We start from the raw sequence: 21,487 nt of genomic DNA on the forward strand, positions 1-21,487 counted from the left end.
TTTCAGATTTAAGTATTTTAAAAATCGATTAAAATGGATTTATAAACAAACTGACTCCAATCTTTTGGGTCTTTAGAATAAACATTCTGATTCGTTTGTAGATTATCACTCAGACAAATAATGACCAGTAACAATCTTGCACGACCAAAAAATAATCCTGCAGGACCCACAGCTAAGTGTTGACCACCTAACAACACTTCGAGACAACTCTAGGTGAAAAGGTTTTCCGCCTGTGTGGAATGGAAAAATTGAAAAAAACAAAGCACAAACAGAGTCCTGTCATCAGCCCTGTTGTTTATTTTCATGATTACGATGTTGAATTATGGGTAAAACAATGCAGAAATGCAATGTAGAAGAATGGACAGAGTGAACTTTCAACATCACCTCAGTTTGGGGAAACAGTGGAGGCGGCAATGAGAGCTTGCAGAGCTCCAGACTCATGTTGTTGATCCTTATGTGGTCACACGCAAACCCAACCATCATCCTCTGGGATATCCTCTCCGAGGGTTAAAGGGTGAGTACACGAGAAATCCCCAACTAACCCTGCAGAAATCAAAGAAAAAAAAGGTTTTGTAGGGAATTATTGAGCTTTTATTTTTTTTATATCAGCAATGTATTGTTAGTATTAGTCAAATAACAACAAAGTGAGCTTTAGAATTCACCTGCACACCTGAAATGTGATGCAATAATGTAAATAATCAAATATGAGAGTGTTTTGAAGAATGTGGAGACAAATGTATGTGGCTCTTTGCTTCTATCTTAATGTGTCAGCATGTGTGTGCGTATCTGCTTCGAGCCTCTGTCAGCTTCGAACTGCAGTCTGTCGAGCTGTGTTTCACTCTAATGGTCTATCTCTCCCAGCAGATGTACTACTCTCAGCTCCACAGCTGCATCCCACATGTTTTCACACTGTTGGACAAGGCAGTTATATTCCTTTTCTCCGTGTGGAGTTGTTGGTGGTGGTTGTAGTAGTGGTGGTGGTGGTGGTGGCAGATTCCTTCTCTGCAAATGGTCTTGTTCCTAACCCTACTTTACATCCAGAATACTGCAGTATCACTTTGGCTATACTTGGTCCTGAAATGTCTCCAGTTGGGTAACGTAAAGAATGTTAGAGGGTGGGAGGTCAGATCTGGCGGGGTCTGCCATGGCTTCATAGCACACAGTCATTTCCATAATTGCCCACAATCAAACCAACCCCTCCTGGATTCCTCCCGCTTCAGATTCCTGTAGATAAGCTGAGCTGGGGCTCTGCTGAGTGCCGGAGACCCCCAAGTAAGAACAGGTGCCGCCAATGTAACTGATTTCAGATTCTCTGTGTATCTACAAGCAGGGAGAGGGACTGTTGTTTCCCCAGTAATTGCCCCGGTTGGACGTTGTCTTTTGTGCTGCTATCGTGCCACTTTTCTGGAAAGAGAGAATGAAAGAGGAATTGTCCCACATTTGGTCTGCAGGAGCCAAATTAGGATGCCTTACAGTACGTAACTCTTGGTCAACAAATTGCTGGGCAGCAGGTCATAGTGATTGATTAACATTGCGGTTGATTTTCCACTGCCTAACACATGTAATTCTTCATTCTGTGGCTACCAGAGTAAACCTTTCTGACCATATTTAACAAACAAAGTCAAACACCCATGACACAGTTTGTGATGTAACACGATATTCTCCATTTTCATAATGTCAGTGTCTTGCAGAAGCCTCAAAGCTTCTCCCAAAGACTCAATTATTCAAAAACAGAAAAAACTTCTTAGTTTCAGAAGATTTTTTTCTGGCTATAAAGTAGCTGAATCATTTGGATTCCTGAGACTACTTATGTAATAGCATCTGAACCTACGCATAAAAGTACTCCAGTTTAAGTACACTTTGGTTATCTAAAAATTAAGCACAAGAGCATAGAAACACCAGAAAAATAATGCAAAGATGTATATCTTAAATCATTGCATTTTATATTTACTGCATATATACAAAAAGCCATATTTCATTGAGAAGAATTGTATGAAATATCAAAATCATAAATGAACTTTCATTAAAAGGAGAAAATGCTGCAACTTTCTCCTTTAAAATGTGTGGAATTTGAATAAAACTGAATTAAATGCTGTATTATAGACGTTTTCGTTAGCCACTGAGGAAAAAGGCAGAGAATGAGGTCCAAATTACAACAGAGGTGACTTGTCCACAGGACCAAAGCAGAGAAATAACTGTCTGTTAAATTGGCAGAGAACCACAATACATGTGGTTTTATTTTGTTGACATCATACATTTGAGGCGGAAGCAGACTCGAGAAACAATATTCTTTGTTTTTGCGGTGGATGGAGTCCAACATTGGGTCTCCCACTGCCTCCACTCTCCGTCCTCCACTCTACCAGGTAACTGTTTACCTCGACGTGGACGCGACTGTGGCCACATGCGCGCACCCGCGAAGTCATACGTCACCGTGCTCGCTCCTCTTCTCGCGCGCTGGTTAAAAAGAAGGAGGAAAGAGCACTGGAAAACATGTGAGCGGTGTGAGGACTTTAGTGAGAGACAACTTTTATGTCTTATATGTTTTTTTGACCCCGTGCGTGCACACACCACCGTGTTGTGCTTAAAAGGAATTACATCTCAAAGGAACGTCACGGCTCTTTTGCAATTCACGCTATTTTTTTGGTTTTTGACTTTTTGTATTGATCAGGATAAATTCTGTTATTTTATTACTTTTTATTTTATTTTATTCTTATTATTTCTCAGCGGTGCTATGAAAGCAGGAGAAAAAATAAATGATTTTCAACACCTTTCTTCATAGCAGTGAATCACATTTAGGACACCTGCTCTGACAAAAAAAAAGCATATTGGTAATTTCTTGTAGTTGGCTTCTGCTGCATGGAATATTTATATAACCTTTCCTACAAAGAAATATACATTGCATTGTAGGTTAACTTTGTTCTTTAAAAAAAAAGGAGCTTTTTTTCCCAGTTGTATTTTTGTCAATTTTATGATTTTTTTTAAACTATGAAGCATTTGCAATTCGTTCTCGTTCTGGCCATCGCGGTCAACTTGTGGGAATGTGGAGACGCAAAATTCGGCGAGAGGGGAGAAATTAGCCCCAGGAGGAGAAGATGTTACGACGGAAGCATGCCCAAGCGGCTGAAGAAGAGGGAGCGAAAAGTGTTGCTTGACGGCAGCAGCAGCGGAGAAGTTTGCCACAGGTTGTATCCCCGCGTGTCCTGCTGTCCCACCAGGAGAGCCGCCTACCAGCTCCTGCACCGCAGGGATGCCAGGGTAGGTTCATGTCCCTCCACCACGTTGCATTTTCTTCACATTGACAAATCTTTTTTTTTTTTTTACTGCTTAAACGCCTCGGGAGATGCATTTATTGCCCTCGCGTATTGTCATTCTGCCTCTTACTGCCGACAGCTGAGTTTGGGGGTGGTCAGGGGAAATTGCCCTGGGCTATGCTGCCTATAGATTCAGGTGCAATTTTATTTTTAACACACTTTGACAAACATTGAATGTTTCTTATGATTTTCAGTGGTAGGTGACCTGACCATACCTTCATGTTTGGTAAACTATTGCCCAGATTTACCACGTAGAATCCCCATTTAGGACAATGTGCCATATTATTTTGTCGTGGTTACGTTTTCATGTCTTAAAATCTACTCATTTCCTTATTGCATCTTCTTAAAACAACTTATAGTGTTATCTAGACTCCCTGTCTTTTCTGTAAGAGTTGATCTTGTTCCTTTTCTTTTTTGCTCATCTGAATCTGTATTACTCTCCATGTTTCTTAAATGCATTATCATTTAGTTGCTCCACACATTGTAGCGCAACTCTTTATTCAGCTGTTCAATGCGCTTCGCGTCACCATGGTAATCACTCGCCGATTTACGTTACTTCTTGTCAGTCCGCTTCAACAGCCCGGAGAGAAACTGTTCATAAAGGTAGGACCCGGTTTCACCTTTGTACCAAACGTTGAGCTAGAAGCTGTTTTCTTGTGGTTTATTTCACTGTCAGTCGGATTCAAGGGGGACTTGTTTGTCTTACGCATGAAAGTTGCCAAAAAGTTCAAGGGATTGTATCGAACTTGCGCGTTTTACTCCATCACTGTGTACTTTTCCATGTTGACGTCGACGTATGTGTCGGAAAACTGTGTAAATATCGTCAAAACATTGTTGCAAACCCCCCCTGCTCAGCTTCCATAGGGGGAGAAAAGCAGAAAGAAGGCGACTGTATGCGCCAAACTTGAAGCGGATTCCGTTGGATCCTCACCGGGCCATTCTCATGTAAACCACGCCGCGAATCATTCAGTGGCTGGGTGGTATCTCACTTTGTGTTGCGACAAAAAGCCATATTGCATCATTTAATTTGGTCAAGTCATGCAAATAAGAAGGGGGAAACTGAATAGGAAGAACTCGACTTCTCCTCCTCCCCACTACACTGCCCACACACGGAGCCCTTTCTGATTATGGTAAAAGAATAACAACAACACCATTGTGTTTGTTGGTTTCACTAATGGGAGAAGCTGGAGAACATCACTCTCCCCCAGTCATCAGCCCTGTCCAAGTGTTAATGCCTTTGAGAGGGTGTGTGTCCTTCACTATATCCCCCTGCCAACCAACTTAAACCTATTCCCTGAGGACAAGTGTTTTGTTAAAGCTTAATGTTGCCTACATCAGTGCTCTCTCAGTCTCTCTCACCATTTGAGGTTTGCAGAGTGACACAGGATTATTATTTTTTTCCAAGTATGGCATTGTATATTGATATGTTTGTTCCAGCAATTTCATCGGCAAAAGCTGTTATGCAGATGCTGTCTTGGAAAGACGTAATCCTGTAACAGCTGCTCTCCCACATTAAGCTATGCATTGCAGCTTGGTGAGATGCCAACTTTTGAAAACGTCATGTACAAAACTGAAATAGCCTGGGAACAACTTTATGAGAATTGTATTATTATTATTTTTACATTACAATAGATCTTGTCTGTTTCAGTTTGTCCTCATTCCTGACCTGCTTTAGTGTGTCCTCATCAAAAGTGCAACAGCTGAGCCTCGTTGCCAGTTTCTCCCTGCTTTTGAGGAACATACTCACTCAGAGATTCAGCAATGGACAACAAACAAAGGTCCACTTGTTCTGGTTTGGATGATGGCAACATTGGAGCCCATCCCAGCAACATATGGACACAGGGCATGGCTGAGAGCACACAAATGCCACTCTCCATGGACCCTGTGCCAGCCCATGGCACACGGAATCAATGGGCAATTTAGAGCAGGAGGGCAGGCATACCCACAATACTACATGGCATGAGTGTAGAAGACATGCAGACGGAGGAACACACCACACATGCAGGGCCATGACAACCAGCCTGGAGCTCCCTTTTTGGAGCAAAACATCAACAATTACATGAAATACATGGAGTGGAATTCAAACTGAAGTTAAACTTTTGAACCTGAAATAGGCATTTTTACCTCTTTAAGTTGTCTGTTACTCTGCATTTTCTTATTTTAGTATATTTTTCAGCTACACCCAATAGGTTTTCCAGAGGCTCTGCCACCTGTTGGCTGAATAACTGGAAAACCCTTTCCTTGTTGCAGTTTGTTCTGCAGTCAGAGCAAAGTGTAAGGCATCCATATGTTGGCCCTGGGTCCCCTGGTCTAATTGACTTCGACAGACTGCTAATTTGTTGATACCAGAGTGGGAATGATGTGCCTGTCTATCTCTAAATTGGTGTTTACACATGGACCTCACACAGAGCAAAGCACTACCAGCCTGCCTGCTTGCCTGGCTGCCCAAGCAGCGCTGCTCTTGACCTAAAACAGATTACATTGTGTTTCATTACAGCTAATTTGTTATGTAAATAATCCAGCTAATTTCTTTCGGATTAACTCTTTGTGTACTTTAGTGTAATGACCCCAAGTCAGGCTTTGGGGCTCTTATTTAGCTTCATTCATTTCATGCCTTGAGATCTGTCAGACATGGAAATCGTGTTTCGACTTTAACTGTTTATGAACTTGTGTAAGTAGGCAGTGAATGAGATGATTTCTGTGTTTATTTCTCCAAACAGACAGGGTGTTCCAGCCTCAGTGTTTAACAAATTGGTATCAGAGGATATAGAGTTGGAGATTACAGAAAGTGTTGTTCAGGTAGTCTAGACATGATAAACATAAGTGTGCTTCACTGCCTGTATGATATTAAAACTTTTTACTGAAAAAGCAGAAACAAGTCAGTTAGGACCCCTTGAAAATGATGCTGCATCTCAAGAGCCATCCTATAATGCATTCAAATTCAACACATTTTTGCAGGGTGTCTTTACTGTGGGGAATTTGTGTATGTTGTTGATGCAGGTTTTGGTTGAGATGTTGCAAATGTTCACACTATGCAAGTCACTTTCTGTCTCCCTCCTCAGCCTTCATTCTGAAGAAGATGCCATTAAAAGAAGAAAGTGGCTGTGTGATCAAACTATTCAGTGCAATTCAAACCCTGGCAATAACTATCCACAATCTAACCACAGGCCAAATCTGCACATCATGTAGGATATAAACAAATTCCAGGATGACATTGATGTTTAACATATGATGCAGCATGAAGAGTGATGGCTTTATGACATCCAGCGTTGCTTCACATCCTGTTGCCAGAGTACTTTGCAAGTGTCATGTTGGAGAAAGATTATGTTCCGATACATTTTTAAAATTTGAATGAGTTTCTCATTTATAGAGATTACAGACTTTCTGTGTGGTATCTGGTATTGTGTTCACTTGTTATGTCTAAAAGTAGACTGGACAGAGCTGGAGGTGCTTTGGTATCTTTGGTTTTGTATTAAACTGATGGGTTTACACATTATATGGGCTGACATGCTTGTCTAACATTGATAAAGTAAGGTAAAAACTTTCAAGGGCTAATAATCAGGAGTGTATGATTGAGGTTGAAAATGAACCCCACAAAACAGACAAAGCTGTTTGTAGTTGTTGTGATGTTTTATCAGTCACTAATCCTGAACTACATGCTGTCTTGCTTTCTTTGAAGTAAAGGTAGAAGTGCAAGTTAACAGCTCACCATTTTAATCACTGGTCTTTGTTGCGTGTGGTCTCCAGATTTTCTCCACCAACAACACAGAATGTGGACGTCTCCTGGAGGAGATCAAATGTGCCCACTGCTCCCCCAATGCCCAGGTGTTGTTCCACTCTTCGGACATGGACAAGATGCCACACAGAGAGCCAGACCTGCCACGGCTCTGCCAGGACTTCTGCCGCGAGTTCTACTACACCTGCAGGGGTCACATACCAGGTAATTACACAGATAATAATGAGTGTGACTTGAATTATAGCCTCTGTGTGGTTACCTGGTGATTTGCAAATAAACACACATGAATAGGGTTGTGAATGTAGGCATACTTGCGCTATCAGTCTCAACTTTTAAAATTAAACTGATACTTTATTCTAATGAATTACAATTCACAACAGACTTCATTTTTTATTGAGACTCAGCCTGCACATGTAGAACTGGCAGTTTTTTGGACTTATGCAAGAAGTGGTGCGTCAGTAGTCTGGTCTGTGAATATTTATTTATCCAGCTCTTACCTCATCTGACCTCACCTCCATTTGTTGCTGAGCTTGTCTCACCCGTTTGCTTGTTCACAGCCTTTTTTCTTTCTTTACTGTAGCACTTTAATGCATTAGTGAAATTACTTTGCAAAAACTGCCTATATACACACAACACCAGTTTGCTGATTAGTGTACACTGCAGACTGATCAAGCACTTTTGGCTTAGCAAATTGCACAGCAAAATGTGTACTTTTTTACAACACAGTATTGGGTCTTGTGGTGTTTATGGAACCAGGTGCAGAACGTTTTTTCCCCCTGACTTTGTTAGGTTTGTCCAGATTTCGTAGGTTTATTTTAATCAGCATAAATTTGCAAAACTTGACCTTTTTTTCTGAAGACCTTGAGTGTAGAAACAACACACACATTTGAGGCATTTCCTGACGTGTGAACGGAAAATGTTAGGTTTGCAAAGGTGGGTGTGAAAATACATTTCTGCACTAACAAAAGCTAGACAGGACTAACTAGTGTACCAGAAAACTGAACTGGAGCAAAACAAACTTTTTATGACCTTGATGCTGCACACCAGACTCAACTCCTGGAATTGATGCTGTATTTTGGATGCATGTGTAGCTTAGCTATGGTCTAGACGCTTTTGGCCGGAACCTTGACAGAAACTGTCAAACTTGTGTTTCTGACTCTTCTACCTGCATGTTTTTTTATATATATATATATATATGAACTGAAACACAGTTGAAGGGTTGCTTTACTACCTGACTGAGCTATACCATGACCTTGCAAAATCCCCAGAACAAGAAAAGAAGAACCTATTAATGCAACATGTTTGCTTTGTAAATATGGTACTTCTAAAGGATAAGAGTCCTTCTGCACTCTGAAAGCATTCAGTCTCCAGCAAATTTCCTTTGAAGGATGCAAGATCACAGGTACCTGTGCCTTCAGAGTGCATACCGAACATGATCAAACGCTTCTAGACTGTCTTCTCTCCTGCAGTCAAGTCTTCTTCCAATCTCTGTCGCCACTAACTGATTAGATCTGCTGAGATTTGGGAACAGAACAGTTTCAAACACACTTGTCCGCAACCCACCCACATGGTATGCTGCAGCTCAAGTCAAATATCAAACATACATTCCCCCCCTGTTCATCCTCATCTGCATCTAAAGGCCTGCTGCCAAGTCTTGTACAACATTTGATCTACAATTAAGGCTAGCTAGCAGCGCTGTGCAGAGTGTAGTCAGAGTCAAAGAAGATGACTTGTGTGGAGTTACAGTACTTGCTCATAAGCTGTCAGACATATGGACTCAGAGAGTCAAACCAAAAAAAGCAGGAGAGAGGATTTCAGCGAAGAGTCCCCCCTCCCTATGTTCACCGTCATGCTCCTCCCCACTAAACCCCCCCAACCCTCCACAGATCAGCATATGTGGTGACGAATGACACATTTATTTTTCTACAAAGGTTGTGTGTATGTAAAACTGCCGAAGTGCATCAAGATGTCAAGTACTTTGGGTGGGCCACCCAGGTTGCTTTGGAAGATAACCAGATGGAAGCATAACTTCAGCGCTGGGGAGCCGGGAATATGGACAGCGTTCTGTCTCTCTCTCTCTTTCTTTCTTCCTCTCTCCTTCCATCTCTCTCTCTCTTCCTCTCACCCCCATCTCTTTTTCTTTCTTCCTCCCTCGCTTCATCCCTCTCTTTCTCTCTTCCCCTCTCCCTTCATTTCTCTCTTTCTTTCTTCCCCTCTCCCTTTATTTCTCTGTCTATCTTTCTTCCCCTCTCTCTTCATCTCTCTCTCTCTCTCTCTCTTCCCCTCTCCCTTCATATCTCTCTCTCTTTCTTCCCCTCTCCCTTAATCTCTCTCTCTCTCTTTCTCTCTTCCCCTCTCTCTTCATTTCTCTGTCTATCTTTCTTCCCCTCTCCCTTCATCTCTCTCTCTTTCTCTCTTCCCCTCTCCCTTCATATCTCTTTTTCTCTCTTCCTCTCTCCCTCCATCTCTCTCTGTTGCTCTCTCCCTCTGTCTCTTTCTTTCTTCCCCTCTCCCTTCATATCTCCATCTCTCTCTCTTCCTCTCTCCTCTCTCTCTCTTTCTTCCCCTCTTCCTTAATCTCTCTCTTTCTTTCTTCCCCTCTCCCTTCATCTCTCTTTCTTTCTTCCCCTCTCCCTCCATCTCTCCCCCCCTCTCTCTCCATCTCTCTCTTGCTCTGTCCCTCCATCTCTTTCTCTCTCTTCCTCTCTCCCTCTCTCTTCCTCTCTTACCCCTCTCTTTGATGATTTTTTCTGTGTTTTTAGCTGTATTTAATATTCATCACATTTAGGTTTTTTTAAATTGCTGTCTTTGTTCATGTTTGTGGTTCTCTTGTACACTGATTCTATCAAGAGATTCAGAGTAAGACATTGGACTTTGTAAATACTAAGCATCTGTCTAAAGGTATAAAAATGAAACAGTAGCTCTTACAGCATCTGTAACTGTCGTCCTGCTGCTGTGAAAACATCCTACTGGCCTTTGATTAGGCTGTGTACTTAACCCCATTTTTCCATCAAGACATTTACTGCCTTGACTCTTGCTTCTGACTGCAGGCCTCCCACCTTCTCTATACTCCTCTTCTCCTGTATCTTCCTCCTCTTTTAACTCATCCCCCCTCCATCTACCCAAGGTCCCCAACCAGCATGGTTAAGATAACTGCAGACACAAGTGGGTGGGTGGTATTGCCAGAGCTGTGTGTGTGTTTGATCTTCATGTTGTGTTTAGATGTTTGAGGGGATATCCTATCACCTCCAGTATTTGGTGCGGTCAGCACTTGTGGTCGGTGTGTGGCAGGAGAGGGAGATGAAAGGGGGGGCAGGGAGAGTCCTGTTTGTGTTTTTATCACTGGTGTATTTGCTCTCCTCTGTCCTCTCAGGGATTGACTAAAGGAAACAATATTTGCAAGATTGTTTTAGGTCACAGAGGGCTTCTGAGACCCTCTGCACACTTTGTTTTTTGCAGGGAATAATGTTGTGACTGCACAGGCTGGAGGCGTAGCTGTGTTTGACTGCCATGTTTATGCAGATCACTTGTTGCTCTGGCACTGGAGCATTTTAGGTAAACCAGCAGGCCAAAAGGAAATGAGCAATGATGTGATGGCAGTTCTACCTTGAGTTCACATTCTGGATTAGCTGTACAGCATACATCATGCTCCATCCACGACCCTTGATTAAGGTTAGGAAATCTCCCTCAAAGAAATTACCAGGAAAAAAAAAGAAGAAACCTTAACAAGAGCAACAGAGGAGGGGGTCACTCTTCCAGGTCAGATCGGCATACAATAGATGTAGTGTGTATAGAATAGACAAATGTAGCAAAATTACAGCGTGGGCAAGTCATGATGACATATCAGTGATAGATTGAAAGATGGAGAAACATATGGCTGAATCCTCTGGAGGATCCACATAGAAACATCTGGATTGTGGAACTGACAGACTGGAAAATAAGAGAGAGGTGCCGCTGACAAAGAAGGAAAGCTAACTTTGTTATAGAAGGGTCATATTTTACATTATGAGTTAAATCATAACTGCAGCTTTAGAAACTGTGTGAAGGCCATTTGTAGTCTTTGCATTAAAAAGGGCAATCAGGATTAAAAGGAGACCTCAATTAGGATCCATGCTTCAGCTGTTGACAGAAAACCCTTAGATTCTTGGTTCTCAGACTTTGGACACACATCTTAGAGTCATTGCACTTGGTCAAACTGCTGTCTATGTTGAATACGGTTAGTGACTTCTATCAGACAAGCAGTCCTGTGATTTAACATTTTGGAAATGATCATCAGCTTTGCAGGCACAAATAGCTGAGCATCATCAGCCTAGCAGTGGAAATGATTCCATGTCTGCATAGATCTTGGACACAAAGTGGAATAAAAGGAGATTAAATGCAGACAGCCCTGAGGTACTCTGGATTCCCACATTGGATCATTAAATTCTGAATTACTATAGGAAACACATTGTGTTATTTCAAATATCCTAAACTTTAACTACGCAAAAGCCAGGCCTAAGACACTGAAGTAATTCTCCAGTTGGTCCAGGTATTTATAGTGATCTATGTTAATAGCAACAGCAAAATCTAGTAATGGAAACAACAAGGTTGAATCCAAATCCATAATATGCAAAAGATCATTCAGTCAATAAAGTGCTGTGACAGCTCATATTTGTGGGCCGGAGGGGAGCATCACGTCTGTGTTTGGCAAAGCTACCCAAAGAATATCTCTCACCCTTTAAACAGTTTTGTTTATTTAGAATTACATGCCATATTGAACAGGTTGATTATTTCATTTCACATGCTGTGCCCATGTGTTGCTCACTAATGCAAAACAGTCAGATCTGTTTGAAGGAATGAACAAGTGGTTCGGTCATTGAAGAAGATTTAGGATTGAAGGATAACAAAATGTGTCTCAACTTGAGAAAATTCATTCAGTGTGAGTTTGAAATATTAACTTTCTATGAATCTCACGAAGAAGAACTTTTTAGAGGTCACGGCACAGGTGGTCCCCATGGTTCTGCGTCCTTTTCAAATCAGACATTCTTTCTCTATTCATGAGGGTTGGTTTCTGTGTACAATGTTTTTGTTGACACTTTGTTTAGGTTCATGTTGGGATGTGTTCAGGCCGTGTGAGAACAGACTCAACTTCTTCAAAACTCTTCCTTTGTGATTTTATGGCTTTGTTTGTGTGGGTTACTCTTTTTTTTAACTTTATTTTTTAGGTGCTTCTTATATTAGATGTTTTTTCTCTGCATGCATCATTTATCAAAGGGTAAGAAGATGGTCTAACAGTGATGGTTAAGCAGGTTCTCCTTGCTTTGTATCTCACAACTTCGAGCATCATGTTTAGGTTGCCTGTTGAGCTTGATTGTGGGGTGAAGATATCTGTTGTTTTTTTAATTGCATCTTTCATAGCAACACTACTTAATGGATGGCTTAACCACAGTCAACCCTCAAATGACTCATAAGCTAACTGATATATCATATTTTCAGTGCTTAAGAGGGAAAATTACAGACATTATAACACCTGATCTTACTTTGGGTGTATTCACAGACTTCACAGACAGCCAGTCCCATGGTTCTTTTAACAGAATTCATACGGGAAGTCATCACTTCACAGAAAATATACTAATATTGCAAACTTAAAACAAGAGTGCAATCTCTTAGCTCTCTGGAGGAGGCAATTTTTACTGCAGTTTTCTCTCGTCTCTGATGGATTGGGTTTGGCCCACTGTCCCTTCACTTGTTCTTTCAGCCTTGTGCAGCAAGAATTTGGTTTGGCTCATCAAGAATAAATCCAATCCTTCTCCCCACACTAGGACATGACATCCTTTCTCTCTTACCCTCTTTCTTGATTTCTCTTTCATCCTCTTTTGCACGTAGTCATGTATTGCCCAACATATAGTGCATTCAAATACACCCCAGTGGTGCACAGAACCTAAACAATTCTATAAGAACTTTATTTGGATCTCTCAGTTCAGCATAATCGATCCCTGTGCATTGAATCATTTAGTCATGCAGTATCTATTGCAAGTGTAACACCCTCTGTCTGTGTGTGTGTATCTTTTTTGTTTGCTAGAGCTGTTCCAAGCCGATGTGGATGAGTTCTGCCAGTACTATGGGAGGAGAGATGCCAGTCCATGCTTTCCAGATTTTCAACGAAAGCAACCACAAGGGCAAGATTCCAACTACTTGGGAGATGAAAAAATAGAAGATATCAGCAGGTTTGTATTCTGACTACAACCATGATTTATTCCATTTGATGATTGAGTTACAGTATGGAAAATGTTTATAATGTTATTTTAATTAGCTTTGGTCGGTTCTTAAATTTAGTAGATGGGCCAAGGGAACTTTCCTCTAAGGCTTTTAGGACACATGACATTCAGCTTTGACTAAATTTTGATACAAATAGGCAGCCTTTGTTAAATATTCTGGATTCCATTCTGGTCCATTTTGCCATGGTCTATACTCTCAGACAGAAATGCTATGCCATCTCCTCTCTAATCCTAAAGTTTGTCCAGACTGCATTTGCTCAGCTTTGCTCACATAATGAAAATGCTTATCCTGCGTCATTCTGGTTCCCTCCCTCACTGCAAAGGTCTGTACATCACTCAGAGCTTTGCCCTTTTGTCCATGGGAGGGATGCCTTTTATCTCTGTTTTCCCCTAGGCAAGAAGGCCAAGCAGCACGAGCACCTGAATAGTTGCAACCAACATTCAGTCAAATATCCAACAAAGTTAGGGAGTCCAAGGCTCATTTGGTCGGGTGTCTGCAGAGAGGAAGCTGGATTGTTGGTTAGGGATCACATATGTAACTATGTCCTGGTAAGCTAATATCACAGTCAGCCAGGTAGATAAAAGATGTTTAAATGTCTCGATTGCAACTGTTTGGTGCTTTTTGTGCAAGATGGAGACAAAAAATGGATCTTAAAGACTGGCGTATTGAAGTCAAGGAGCACCTGCTACCTCCAGAAGCTTGTGTTGGCACCTAGTATGGCAAGCATTTATATTTGAACACCAGTTGTTACACTTAAACTGCAGATTGGTTGGCACTACTTGGAGGGGAGAGGAGAAGAGATGACATGCAGTTTTGACACAAATAAAACATGTTAGTTAGAATAGTGATTGAAACCTCCCACTTTGCAAACTGCAACTCATGTAATTGAAAGTAATTAAAACAAAGATGGGAATAAAACTCATTAAGCTTGAGCTAGAAGTTACTCTGACTTCCTGCTCAAAAAACAAAGCACAGGAATGAATAAGAACACTTGCTAGTTTTGTTGGTTGTCAGATAGGGATCAATAAAAAAGATCACTTGGAGTCATTGAAAAAACAGTTGATACATGTCATCTACTATCTGATGGTATGTTCTACCTCTTCCAATTCTATCATACAGCTGGATTATTTTCCAACACAATTGGCCTCTGACCCCTTTTTATCCCCCATGTTACCCAGGAAACACAAACACAACTGCTACTGTGCTCAAGAGGTGTTGAGTGGTCTGAGGCAGCCGGTGGCCGTGGTGCACTGTGGGGACGGATCCCAGCGGCTCTTTGTCCTGGAGAGGGAGGGAATCGTCAGGATTTTAAACCATGACCTGGAGCTAATCAAGGAGCCCTTCCTGGACATCCACAAGCTGGTGCAGAGCGGCCTGAAGGTAGGAGTCAGTTGCCGATGCAGAATGAACAGTCTTGGAGGAATTTTGGTAGTATGGATTTAATTTGCACACAGATGTAAAAGGGAAAGAGAAAAGGAACAGAACTTGGCTGACGGAGCATGAAATATTGTGTGCTTCACTTGTAGATTAAGGCTGTAATATGGTAGAGTCTTAACACATTTCTTTGCAACACATTTGTGTGCACCTATGTAAACGTGAGAGGACCATCTCCGGCCAAGACAAATCCCTTGAAAATGGTGCCTGCACACTATTAGTGTTTAATTATATAATTACACCAAACAAGCAGCCATTCATCAAATGTGATTGTGGCTAATCATTACGCTATTATCTGCTAATTAACTGTACATACAGCACACATTGTGCTTACTGCAAATTTTCTGCTAATTCTCACAAGATGGTTTAATGGCTTTCATAATCTCTCCCACATTGTTCCTGTACGGTTCTAATATCCCACATGGTGACTTACCCAATACTTTACATGGTGACTTTCACATACCACACATGTTGGATGGAATGCAGTCAAAGAACGGTCGTTTACATTTTAACCTCGTCTACACTCTTTATTCTTTAATAAAAAAGGAACTGAGGCATTATGGGATATTGCGGTGTCAAGGGGCAAGTAAACATGTGTCGTGCTTCTGTTTGGCTCAGCCCCTGAGTGAGAAAATGACTAGACATAAAAAAATAATCAAGTCTACCCTTGAAGTATTTTTCTGTAAATATCTTCTTGTCTGTATGTGAATTCTTCAAGAGTATTTTCTACCAATTCAGTGTACTTATTCTTGGGGTGTCTCTTTACTGATTGGGGTATTATGGCACGATTAAGACATAAATTAAAGACCAAGTTTACAGTTACGGTTGCTCTGGGCATTCCTTATGAATGTCCCAACCTTAAAAACACTGTACTCTTCAGGGAAATGTCTTGATATTTATTTCTCATGTGAAATCCTTATTGCATCTTAGATTTTAAATTCGATAGTTGTCCAGAATCGCACGAGATGGGATTGTTGAAATGTTTGAGGGACGCACTCCCAGACAGGAAGTTTATCCATCGCGCATGCCACTGCTCCTCCGCTGACAAGACCCTTTGCTTACAAGGAATGAAACGGAGCAGAGCAGTTGAATATGCAACTGCCCCCTGCATGCAGCAGCTCTTACTACTCAGCTATGCTCCCTTATCATTAGAACAATTAGACGTGGCTGGATCCCCCGCAGGCCCCAGGAGTCCTATTCTGTGATGATGGCTGCCAGAACGGGCTTGCAGCCACACGGATTGAACAGAACCAGGGGAGGGCTAAGGTGTTTACTGGTAGCGTCAACAGGATGGAGGTGCCTTTATACAGAGAGAGGAACCCAGGCCCCCAGGAGAGAGGGCAGATAACGGGTTTATCATCATATCCATGCACATGCTTTGATTGTAATGTTCTGTGTTTCCTTCTGGCCCCCCTCCCCACTCCACTCCTCGGATCCCCCCGGTGCCAATTAAGCTGAACTGCACTGAAACAATGCTGTGCTGTGGTGGTGTGGGCTCCTAGCAGCGCTGTGGGTGTTCTTCTCCTGAAATTCAATCTCTATATATTCCAGTCCCCAACCACCACCAACCACACACACATTCAAACACACTCTATCCATATCATCATCACAGTGGTCTCTCCACAATTGGCTTGTATTCACACACCTCTAACATGATGGTGGATTTGTTGACAAACCTCCTTATTGGGCAGTGCCTTGCTAAAGGATGGGGTTCTGAATTGAACCGTTGGCGTTGATTTGGATCGGTTTTACAGTCCAACAGTGCAGTTTTGAGATCAGATAAATGAGATAGAACAAAGTGCAGAAGCATGAACAACAAGCTGAGTATATTTGTATACTTTTTAATTTTTGTGAAAACAATGAAGGGGATTACATATTAAATAGGCTATCTGAAGAGTTACTTTTACAGCATTACCAAACCACATCCACACCAAATGAGCAAAACCTAGTGAGGATTTTTTATGGCTAGCTGCTTAGCTAAGAAGCGCTTTAGTTTGATATAGATTTTGTTCTTGTAAAAAGTACTGTACAGAAGAAGATATATCAAAGACTTGACTTAAAAAGATCAAATAAACATAAGTCCAAACAATTTAGTCTCTGCAGTACAATACTAAGTAAAAGTATTTTAAACCATTGTTGGTCTAAAGACACTATGTTTTCTTGTTTATGCATTATGAAAGGCGAATTAAGGCATCGTGCGTTTGAAAACAAAATAGCACAATGGTCATTCTATATGCCATCATGGTTAATTGCATAGCAGATTCTCTAACACATAGGAGTTCCATAAGCTTTTTAAACACACATACATGACCCACAGTTGTACATTAAAACAAGTACACTTCACATTAAACCTGTTGGAAAATTCCCCTCATGGCAACTGATACGTTTCTTCTATAAAAAATGTAAATTGTTCCTTTAGTCTGTGGACAGCTTTGATGCAAAGTTGCAGTCTGTGCTTAAACAACAGCAGCGTGTTATACTGTACAACTTCAGGAAGGCACTGGAGAGTAATATCTGTGACAGTGGCAGGAAGTTTTGAAGATTAAGACATCTGTGAGCGAAAACCCAGTGCTGACAGTTCGCTGACATGTATTAGCCTGTGTAACAGGGGCGAGGGGGCCTGCAATAAAATATTTCACAGCTAAGACAAATGAGTCACAGCATGTTATTTTTCTGTCCCTGCAGTGCTGACAGCTGCTCTGCATTCTCAGCATCCATCAGATGCTCAGGGTTGCTCTCATACAAACTAAAAAAAGTTGCCTCATCTCCTCTGTTTTCTCTGGCAAGAAAAAAAAGAGGGTCAAACTCATGCTGGTCTCTTCATATCCTCAAACACTAGGATGCCTGCAGTAAATTGGTAACACTATAAACTTCCTGATGATAGATTCACTGGGAACATCATGGGGTTGCTGTGTCCTTGACATAAGATTTATGGATCAACAGGTGGAGGAGATTCAGAGAACTTTAAATTCTGATTGCAAAAGAGCAGAGACTACACAGGATGTGTGTTTTGTCTTGTGGGATGGATAAGTTAGTGTAGATGTTCCAGGTTGTGTCTGACTGAAAGTCAAAGACATTGTTGAGCTCCAATCAACTCATGTGGAATGTCTTTGGTGAAGGAATGCCCCACGAGCCAGTGAGAACGGATCAAAAGGTTCAGGGTAACAATGCATGAGCCAACACATGCGTCACCGGGACTCAAAGACAGCTGGCCCTGCAGAATCAGAAATCATAGCGCTGTGTGCATCGCTCCGTCTGCCACTCAGACAGCAAAGCATTCCATGTAATGCACCGTGAGATGTAAGATAACAACCGCTGCTCGTCCCTGCACCTCACTTTCCCAGCTTTCTGTGGAGTGACGCCAACACTTTGACAGTGCCAAAGCTGGAGTCCCAGAGGACAGAATTGGAGAGGGATGAGGAATGCAGAGGCAGGTGTTTGTGAAAAATGAAGAGATAATACCTCATGAGAGATTTAATCAGGACCCCCTGCCTGGCTGTGAAAGAATGATGTGGGTCGTAAAAAACACAAAGATGTTCAGGATACAATGAAGGGAATACGTAATTTAAGTTGCGAAACAAACTCTTCCCGTTATATAGAGTGTGGGTGAAGAGAAGTCAATACAATGACAGAAATATACAGCACAATTTCAAGATGTGCAAATGCTGCTGCTTTAGATTTTATAATGCATTATGGAAAAAGGAAGAGCAAATGTACTAAATATAACTAGAGCTATTAAACCAGCAATGTAGAACCTAACCTAGAGCTCATTATGCGGCTGAAGATTGGAAAACACAGTTTGTTCTCTCTAAAGGAACTCATTTGCTCAATATATTGGTTTTGGCTGGTAGAACTTCCCTACTGCAGCTCTGGCAGCAGTTTCTCTATGATCAATGCTCAGGAGCCACAGGTTGGCACTCCGTCTTCTTTTAATCAAGGTGTCGTGTAGGACCGGGGGGGGGCGTCTGCCTTTGGTTTTTAGCTTTATTTATCATCTTTCACAACATTTCACTTAATTTCACATTGATAAAACCCCTGTGGCTTATCATGTGGGTCTCTGTTGTTGCTCAGTGATACTTCAAGAACATTCTTCTAAAAACAGTCAGCTTTTTGTGTTTAGGCCATGTCAGTGCTGTGTTTGATTGGGCTGGGTCTAACACAGTCCAAACAGAACTACAGGATCCAGTACACCAAATTATGATGTGTTTCCTTGGTTTTTGACATGGACTACACCTACTCAAAGCCTAGCATTATGATGAAACCAAGATCATTTCTCTGGTTGGTATACCCAAAGTAACTGAAAGCTGTGTTAATAATAGACAGAAGGCTTGTTTTTTTCCATAAGTAAGATAACTTCTCTCTGCATGATGCTCACTTTCACTCGTTTAAATTATCTCAGTGAAAGAAAAGAATCAAGCTGTTTTGGAGGGATACAATCACACAGGGACCACTTTATAAACATTCTTCACACCTAAGCCTAGCATTCTGTTCATTCTTTTGTCAGGAAGAAATAGTGAGGCAGAGTACAACATAAAAAAGAGCCGACCTGGCTTGCCTTGCCTGGGGAATGAAATGCTGTAGCTGATTATTACAGCTAACTATGATGGGAGGACCACCAGGGTAGTGACAACTGATGTAGCTGCCTCCGGGGTGAGACAAAGGTTTACATATTACACAAGCAATTTGGATGTTTTCTAAACATGTTGCCAAGACAGTGGGAGTTGGCAGCTCTCTGCCCGCCCCCCCAACCCCCAACCCCCCAACCCCACCCCAAGCCTTGAATTTTGCATGGATTTTGTGTAAACCGGGAAAGAGCGAGGGGATGGGGAGCAAAAAGCATGGACTGAAGCACTCTGCACTTTTGTGCTCTCTATGAACTGTGAGTGAGCTAATAAATTCTTTCAGCCACTCAGCGTAGCATTCACGGATATCCCCCAAAGATTACACACACAAATCACTGCACAATGGAGGCCACCGGGAGGGCCAGGGCGTCACAGGGGCCCCCCGACCCTTTGGACAAACGCACATAACCAGGCTGCAGAGAAGACTGGGCAAAGGCGGGGGGTTGTAGAGGTGGTGCAGCTCTACCCAGAGTCAAATACTTTATAATGGTTGGCAATGGCATATTCAAGTAGGTTGGTGAAGGTGTGAAGTGAAACAGGCGAGGGTAGGGAAAGAGAGAATGGGAGAATAGCAGGGGTGTGAAAGGGAATGTGATGGATAAATAAAAAAAAGGGGATTAGAGTGGTTGAAAAATTAAAGGAGGTTGGGGGTGGGTGGGTGTGTAGGGGTTGCATGTAGTGGTCTTGGTGATGATGAAGATGACCGAGGAGGGGGTGATTCCAACCCCACACAGGCAAGCAGAAGCCAAAGAGGGACATAATTAACTCCTGAATCTTTTGTGTTTCTCATCTGACTGCAGGGTGGAGATGAAAGGGGCCTGCTAAGCCTGGCATTCCACCCCAATTACAAGAAGAATGGCAAGCTCTACGTCTCCTACACCACCAACCAAGAGCGCTGGGCCATTGGACCACACGACCACATTCTCCGTGTGGTTGAATACACCGTTTCGAGGTAATGGGAGAAGTGTGTGCCAAATCTAGCCTAAATATGGGTCAGTCACTCCCTGAAAGGAAACTAAAACTCCAGCTGCCTCCAAGTCCACACAACATTAAACTTACTGTTCTATTACTGTTGACGATTTAAGTAGCTGAACACACACAGTTCTCTACTGTAGAGGCCTCTAATAGTATGAGAAAGAGTTTGAAGCATCCTCATAGAACATAAGAGGACAATTATAATGTATAGTAATATATGGTTGGTTAAATTTCTAAATATCCACCACTGGACATGGCTTCATGATGACAATGATGCAAAATGTAAGCTTTCCAATTAAAAAAAGATTTTATGAAAATTTAAAATTGAATGTGAAAGAGTCATGATAAAATCCTGGAGGAACTCATTATAATATTGGTTATTTCTCTGCAGCAACATTGATTTTATGCAATTTTCCAGTGACCATAGCAACCACAGTAAAAACTAAAGCTTCAGGAGCAAATAGTGGAATTTTACCAAGACCAACTTTTAGTCTTGTGGGGATCCAGAATGTAGGTCGACGTCCCGCCTAACTTACCAGTGCGCACTGTTTTTGCTGAATATGTGGCTGGCGCTCATTTGCGACACTCTTAATGATACACCTGTGATTAAGGAAACAATCCCCTCTCACGAATGCATTTAAGTGTTACATTTAAATTTTCATAATCACAGTTGTATGTTTGACTTAATGGTCTAATCTTAATTACAGTCTTGGCATGCACAGTCTTGGTTAGTGCAGTGTGTAATCCTTAAATGAAGGCTCCAATAGAGAGATGAGTGTAACAATATTTGAGGATAGCTTATGAGAGTCTTTTTGCTTCTTTTGAAAGCAGCTCTATTTATTTATTTATTTTGTAAATGGAAGGACTACCCAAAATAACACATTATGAAATACTTGTTGCTGATACAGTGAAGCCAGATCCTCACAAGGAATTGTGCAACATTTTGCAGCCTGTTACATCTCCGCCCACTGTCTTTGCCTCATTCAGAGAAAGCATTACATTTAGACTAAGTGTCTCCAGACAACAAACTATTTAGAGTTGTTTAACCTCAAATTGTGTTTGGTATGTCAGCGTTTTTTACCCATACCTCTGGGTTGTTCCATCCAGCAACCATCTGAAGCATTTAGAGTGTTAACTGGTTTGTGAAATCA

At 41.7% G+C, this 21,487-nt stretch overlaps 1 protein-coding gene and 1 long non-coding RNA gene across 2 annotated transcripts in view; one reads left to right on the forward strand and one right to left on the reverse strand.

Moving 5' to 3' along the window:
* Positions 1-279: 279 nt before the first annotated feature.
* LOC117816666 lies at positions 280-2,448 on the reverse strand. Its single transcript, XR_004631987.1, has 2 exons — positions 2,256-2,448; positions 280-543 (listed from the first exon to the last, which is right to left on the reverse strand). It is a non-coding gene; the product is annotated as an uncharacterized LOC117816666 (long non-coding RNA).
* A 40-nt stretch (positions 2,449-2,488) lies between these two features.
* The window catches only part of hhip (hedgehog interacting protein), a 32,950-nt gene continuing 13,951 nt past the window's right edge, over positions 2,489-21,487 (forward strand). Inside the window, exons 1-5 of the mRNA XM_034689035.1 lie at positions 2,489-3,255; positions 7,059-7,251; positions 13,109-13,253; positions 14,484-14,685; positions 20,162-20,313. Of these exons, the coding sequence (XP_034544926.1) occupies positions 2,986-3,255; positions 7,059-7,251; positions 13,109-13,253; positions 14,484-14,685; positions 20,162-20,313 (962 nt within the window). The 5' untranslated portion in view covers positions 2,489-2,985. The remainder of the gene's footprint in view (positions 3,256-7,058; positions 7,252-13,108; positions 13,254-14,483; positions 14,686-20,161; positions 20,314-21,487) is intronic.

This window comes from Notolabrus celidotus, chromosome 7 (genome assembly GCF_009762535.1).
Source record: "Notolabrus celidotus isolate fNotCel1 chromosome 7, fNotCel1.pri, whole genome shotgun sequence".
NCBI classification, from domain to species: Eukaryota; Metazoa; Chordata; class Actinopteri; order Labriformes; family Labridae; genus Notolabrus; species Notolabrus celidotus.